Source organism: Leptopilina boulardi, unplaced genomic scaffold, assembly GCF_019393585.1.
Source record: "Leptopilina boulardi isolate dan_hultmark-lab unplaced genomic scaffold, ZJU_Lbou_2.1 LbouV2_210, whole genome shotgun sequence".
NCBI classification, from domain to species: domain Eukaryota; kingdom Metazoa; phylum Arthropoda; class Insecta; order Hymenoptera; family Figitidae; genus Leptopilina; species Leptopilina boulardi.
This window is the reverse complement of record NW_026137764.1, coordinates 703,503-710,077: the sequence shown is the minus strand read 5'-3', so window position 1 is coordinate 710,077 and position 6,575 is coordinate 703,503. Positions and strand designations below refer to the sequence as shown.

At 27.1% G+C, this 6,575-nt stretch overlaps 1 protein-coding gene across 1 annotated transcript; it reads right to left on the bottom strand.

The window, feature by feature from the left end:
- Positions 1-1,359: 1,359 nt before the first annotated feature.
- Positions 1,360-6,575, bottom strand: LOC127278708 (uncharacterized). The gene is made up of 4 exons (XM_051300535.1): positions 6,184-6,575; positions 5,554-5,726; positions 1,720-1,836; positions 1,360-1,615 (listed from the first exon to the last, which is right to left on the bottom strand). Exons 1-4 carry the CDS (start codon positions 6,391-6,393, stop codon positions 1,486-1,488), a joined length of 630 nt encoding a protein of 209 aa, XP_051156492.1. The 5' UTR covers positions 6,394-6,575; the 3' UTR covers positions 1,360-1,485.

Below are 6,575 nucleotides of genomic sequence, written 5' to 3'. Positions count from 1 at the left end.
TGAAAAAAAAGAAAAATCTATATAAACAATTAATAATAAAAATGAACCCAGCGTAACCTCTATAAAATTACACCATTGGCACTAGTAAACTATTTTTTATTATTAAGTTATTATAAGTAAACTTCTTTCTCGCAAGTGGTAAAAATATTCAGTAGTTAGTATATAAGAAAACGATATATGCCGACCCCCAGCGAAATTTATCGTTATGCGTATAGAATTGTAAGTGTAGGTTTCGTTGCGATCGTGTAATGTCTATGTATAAGCGAAATGAACGTGCGTGTTCATTAGTATGTGTGTTAACCTGTATCGTAAGTGTGAATGTGTTGTTCCTAGTCTCACTCCTCTTCCTCCCGAGAATTAACGGAAACGTCCGAGTTTCCACTTTTTTCCCTTTTCTTCCGACATTCTCAATTTTTCGTATAAAGTTTTACAAATATTAGAACGCTACATTCCATATAATGCAACAACTCTATGAGAATTTAATATAATATTTTCAAATATTGGTAATCTTTTTACGTTCTTTCTACAATAATTATTAATATTTGAAAAAAGATTTTAAGTTGGAACTTTAATATAAAGTATATTGAATTTTAATAAAAAGTACACTTTTCCCTAAATTCTAAAAGAATATATTAAAATGTAATACGCATTTTGTTATTTTTTCCTATGAAATTTCTTTCAGTGTAGAGGGAGAAATTGTCGAAAAGAAATACATGGGAGAAGCGCCCTGCATAAAGTGGTGAGAGAAATTTGCGGATTTTCGCTCAATCAATTTAAAATTTCCTACTCATACACTCGCACATTTTAAATCTTACTTACCCCGGAAAATTAAGGGTACGGACCCGACTATATAAGCCGAGTAAATGCACGTTTCTGTCTCTTTTGATCTGAACAGTTTATACTGGTAAGAGCTTTGTTTTATATTATTTTAAATATAAAGAAATATTCAGTTGTATATAAAATTCTACTATATGTTTATAATTTTATCCGATGATATGGTTCTCACGCGTTTCATTATACTAAATAATAGAATTTAATAATATATGTAATGTCCCTTTAAATTTTGACAATACTATTATTTCTTTTATATTGAAAATAATAGAATGTGGTCGATAATTTCCTAAACAATTATGTTTATATTTAATCAACCACATGTTTGAACTCATTTGCTTCTCAGAATCGATGTAGCACATAAATTTAATTAAATAAGAATAAGAAATTATATAATATTCTAAAAATCCCCGGACTGAGAGCATATGAATGCTCTTCAGTATATTAACATATATTTTAAACATTAAATTTTGCTTTTATTTTTAGAATTTACAGATATGTGTATATAAATATGTATTTTAATTAAAAATATTTTCACGTGAATTGTGAATTTTAAAAATATAAAAAAAAATTTCTCTAATTTTATTAAAGAGAGAGAAAGAATAAAATAAAAATTTTGCAATATATAAAATTAGCAATATTTTAATTTTGTAGTTAAAAGAGAATATTGTAAATGGAGTATTGACAGTTTGGATACAAAGTTGTGCAGTCCTGTTTGGTTTGATACGCGTAGTCGTAAAGTTTGTTCTCTATCGATTCGAAGGCGGTGCCGTCGTTTGGTAAACTGAAATCAAATTATAAGTAGTAATTAGAATCGACAAGCAAACTGATTCTATGTTATATAGTTGTAAACAAGCAGTAAAATGTGTCTCTTGTTGTACGACTTACGTGAAAATGGCGTGCAAAAGTTCTTGAACGAAAGTACCTTTTCCAATTTCCGATTCGCTCCTTTGGCCTGCCTCACAAAGGGCCCTCATTACGCAGGATTTCCCATCAAGACCTGTACTATAAAGAATGAAGCTTTGCTTATATTGTATAGTGGAAGGTTTCATGAGGACGAGGGTAAAGTTTAATTGGAAACTACCTCAAGCACCACTTTGAAAAATTAATCGACAGAAAGGTAAATGCAACTCGAAGACGAGTCTTCTCTCACACCTTTTGTTACGATATTTGAACAAGTTTCGGTTAACGCTATATATATATATATATATATATATATATATATATATATATACACACTCACACATTCTCTTCAGGCTTTGAAAATTATCTTCACTACATTTAATGTCGAAACAAAATTAAATTCTTTTCTGTAATTTCAAAATTAAATTATTTCGTATTAAAATTTTAGATAACATTTCTCATTGTAAAAATTCTCTAACTAAAGGAAAGTTGGGAGTAGGTTGTTACATATTTCAAAATATTGAAAAAATTATCAATTGTTTTAAAATCATAATTGCTATTATTAATAAATCAATCATTTCTGCAATAAAATACAATAAAACAAATCTATTATAAAATTAAGCTGTCAATTTTTATATGAAAAATTTAATAAAAATAAAGAAAATTAATACACTGATTACTCGGGAAAATATTCAAATTTTGACAGGTTATAAATGTGATCATAATTATTAATAACGAGAGCCTGGATTATTTAATTTAAAATTAACTAATTAAAGAAAAGAAACATTTAATTGAATTTTATAGGAGAATAAAATTCATTTTAATTATCCGGATAGGGAATGGGTTAATAAAACAAATAAAAATAATTATTTTTAATTGAGATAAACAATTATAAATAATTGACTGTTTTTGTTGCTTCATTACACTTAATATTAAGATACAAATTATTATTTCTCCATTTAGGACTATTCGTAAAATTCTTCGCACAATTTAATTCAACATTTTCAAACTCTACACATAAAATAAATATAAATAAACGAGATCTTAAATAATAAATTCTGAACATTAAATGAAAATAATGTAATTCAACACAAGAAAACTATACAATTGTCATTTAAATGATAATTGAAAAATTTATTTGATTAAAATAATCGGTTACTTGACTATTATCAAATAAATATTTATTTGTATCAAATAATTATTATTTGAGTCAATTAAATGGTATTTAATTAGTTGTATCAAATAAATTTTTTTTTCCGTGCATATGTAGAATTTACTTGTGTAGGATTTATTTATTTTTATGTTATCTTTAGTGTTTAGAAATGTTGAGTTAAATTATGTAGAATTTTACGAATAGTCCAAAATAGGAGAAATAATAATTTTTACTTGTAGTTTAATTGTGTAGAATTATTAAAAAAAAATTAATTAATGAATTTTTTAAGCTATGTAGAGTTAACGGATGTAGGATTTATTTCTGTAGAGTTATTAAAAATTTTCATTTTCATTTTTATATTAATGTATACAGGGTGTTCCAAAAGTATATGGAAACTTGAAAATATCTCGAAAAGTACGAATTTTTGTAAAAATTGTTCAAGACAAAAGTTGTTCCAAACAAAAAGATGTACATCTTTGAAACCAAAAAATTGGGCCCGGAGCCCAATGTTGGGCCCTACAATGAAAAAAGTGGTTTTCTTAAATGAGACCACTAATTTTCAGTATCAAATTCGTAATCCCCATGAAATTCTGCGTTCAGACATGTGGTATAAGTGCCCAAAATATTGGGCCCAATCCAAGATATAGGGTCCAAAATTTATCAAAAGATAAATAAATTTTAAAAAATTGCATCTTGGAGGGATTTTAAGATCACAGGATTAGAAATTGGAAGCTAATTTTCAAATTGGGCATAAAGCCCAATGTAAGATTCCGCCGCCCAATGTGAGGCCCACGGTAAAAAAAATTAGTTGTCTTAAATAAAACCCATTAATTTTCAGTATTCATTTCAGAATCGTTCTGAAATTCTGGGTTTAAACTTGTAGTACAAAAGCCAAAAAATATTGGGCCCAATGTCTGGGATTGGGCTCGACATTTTTTGACAAATAAATAAATTTATAAAATCGCATCTTTTGGAGTTTTTGTGGTCACAGGTTTAGAAATTCGAAGCTAGTTTTCAAATTGGGCACAGAGCCCAATGTAAGTTTCCGCAGTCCAATATGAGGCCTAAAGTAAAAAAATTAGTTTCCTTCCATTTCGTAACCGTTCTGAAATTCTGGGCTTAGACTTGTGGTACAAATTCCAAAAATATTGGGCCCTCATATTGGGCTGCAGAATCTTACATTGGGCTCTATGCTCAATTTCTAATCCTGTGATCTCAAAATCCCTCCAAGATGCGATTTTTTAAAATTTATTTATCTGTTGATAAATTTTAGACCCAATATCTTGGATTGGGCCCAATATTTTGGGCACTTATACCACATGTCTGAACGCAGAATTTCATGGGGATTACGAATTTGATACTGAAAATTAGTGGTCTCATTTAAGAAAACCACTTTTTTCATTGTAGGGCCCAACATTGGGCTCCGGGCTCAATTTTTTGGTTTCAAAGATGTACATCTTTTTGTTTGGAAAAACTTTTGTCTTGAACATTTTTTACAAAAATTCGTACTTTTCGAGATATTTGCAAGTTTCCATACTTTTGGAACACCCTGTAGAGTTTACATGTGTATAATTAGCTGTGTAGAATTTTCTTGTGTAGTGTTTGTTTGTGTAGGATTAATACCGCCTCAAAATCGATTTAATTGAAATTGTTTCAAAAAATAATTGAAATCTAACAAATTATTTTTAGACATTATTTTACGTCCAATGGAATCAGATAAAATATTTTTGCTAATTGATAATTAAAAAGTTGAAAATTTCTATAAAAATATGATATGTTACAACCAGTCCCTAGCTCCCCCATAACTATATAAAAAAATATACTTTCTTAATATATTCACATTGCTAATTTGCCTAAAGAAATTTTGCCGCACGTAAATTTTCATTGATTTGAATTTCCATTCCTTTATTTTATATTTAAATGAAAATTTAACGAGTGTTAAGTCCTAAGACCGCGTGACAGTTGAAAACTTTATGTGACCTTTTCAAAAGTGACAGAAATTATTATCGCAATTGACTTTCAAATTGAGCTCTCCCTTGAAAACTGACAATTTCAATTTACTTGGACATTTTATGTAAAATTAAGATAGTTAACAACTTTGTTGAATGAAAAACTTGGATAAAACTTTTTTGAGTGAGGTGATAAGATCATTTTTTATATATCAGTATTAAGGGGTATTCTTTATTTTAGTGATAGTGAGGGGAGGAGGGATGAAGAAAAAATGTCTTGACTCATTTACATGTGATAGCTGAAGAAACTTGGCTATTTGCATGCCTTAGCTTGAACTCAAATGGAATAGTGATGAGGCTACAAGGACTGTTATGCCCTTATATACTAGAGAAGAGAATAACTTCAAAGGTGCTTTCTTTATATTCCACAGTCTTTCTATACTCGTGAATTAAGAACTTTGTTACACTCAATTGAATATTCGTGCTTTAATTTGACAAGCATATTTTTATTGACACTTTAAAATCTGACGTAATAAGATGTTTGAATATAATTCCCTAAAATCTCATTTGAATTTTATAAAAATTTCGATTTAACTGACATTTTTTTTTATTAATTATTTATTTTTATTTACTTATTTATTATTTTGTAAAATTTCATTTTCTAGAATTTTTAATTTCAAATTATTAAATTTAACAAAATTTCTTCAAAATACTTACGATTGTAAAAATGCTTCAATTTTTGGAAATATTACGCTCCTACTTTTTCGATGTAGTACTTTTTTAAATTTTTTATCAATTTTGTTTGGTAATTCCCACGCCAACGCTGCTGTCATTCCCAAAACCAAGTCACCTTCTCTGCCATAAGCTCCAATTGTCAAACAATAAACCAACTGAAATGTCACAAAAAAAATCTTTATAATCGAAAAAAATAATTTTTTTTAAGTCTAAAAATTTAATAAAATATAATTAAATAAAAAGATTGAGATGAATATACAATCTGATGATAATTTATACTTGAAATTTATCAAAATGAAAATATTGTCTGAAAATAAATTTCTATTGATTTCCTCCATAATCTTTAGGGAAATTTGAAAAATTATATGCATGTAAAAATAAACATGAAGTTTGAAAATAAAAAGAGATTTATTTTATTACAAACTTTATGTTTTTATTGACATTATAGTCCAAAATTTTGTATAATTTTTCAAAATTTCCCAAAAAATCAATAGAATTGAATTTTCATAGAATATTTCTACTTTTGCAATTTTTTTTTTTTTTTTAATTGTTTGGATAAGATACAAATAATGTTTAGAAAATTAAAAAAAATGACAGCTACATTAATATTACCTGAACGTTACTTCCTTGAGGAAATATCAGATATCTTTTTTGTCTAGATAATAATTTCGATGAGTTTTCGTTAATTAATTCGTTGTCAATTAATTCATGTGAATTAATTAAAGAAAATGTGTAAAAATGAAAAATTGTTGTAAACCAAATTAAATCGAAAATACCAAGTTTTCGCGTATAAAATGAATTTTTGAAAAACTTGTCAATCATAGTAAGAATAATAATAAAAAAAAAAGAAAACAACAAAAAATAACTTTTAATTAATTAGTATTCTTGCACTTTTTTTTATTATAAAATGTAATTCTGAAATTTCCATTTTAAAAAATCAAAAGTATATTTCTCAATTTAAAATCCCGCAGCGAGTAAGTACGAAGAGTTCTTGAAGACTAGGA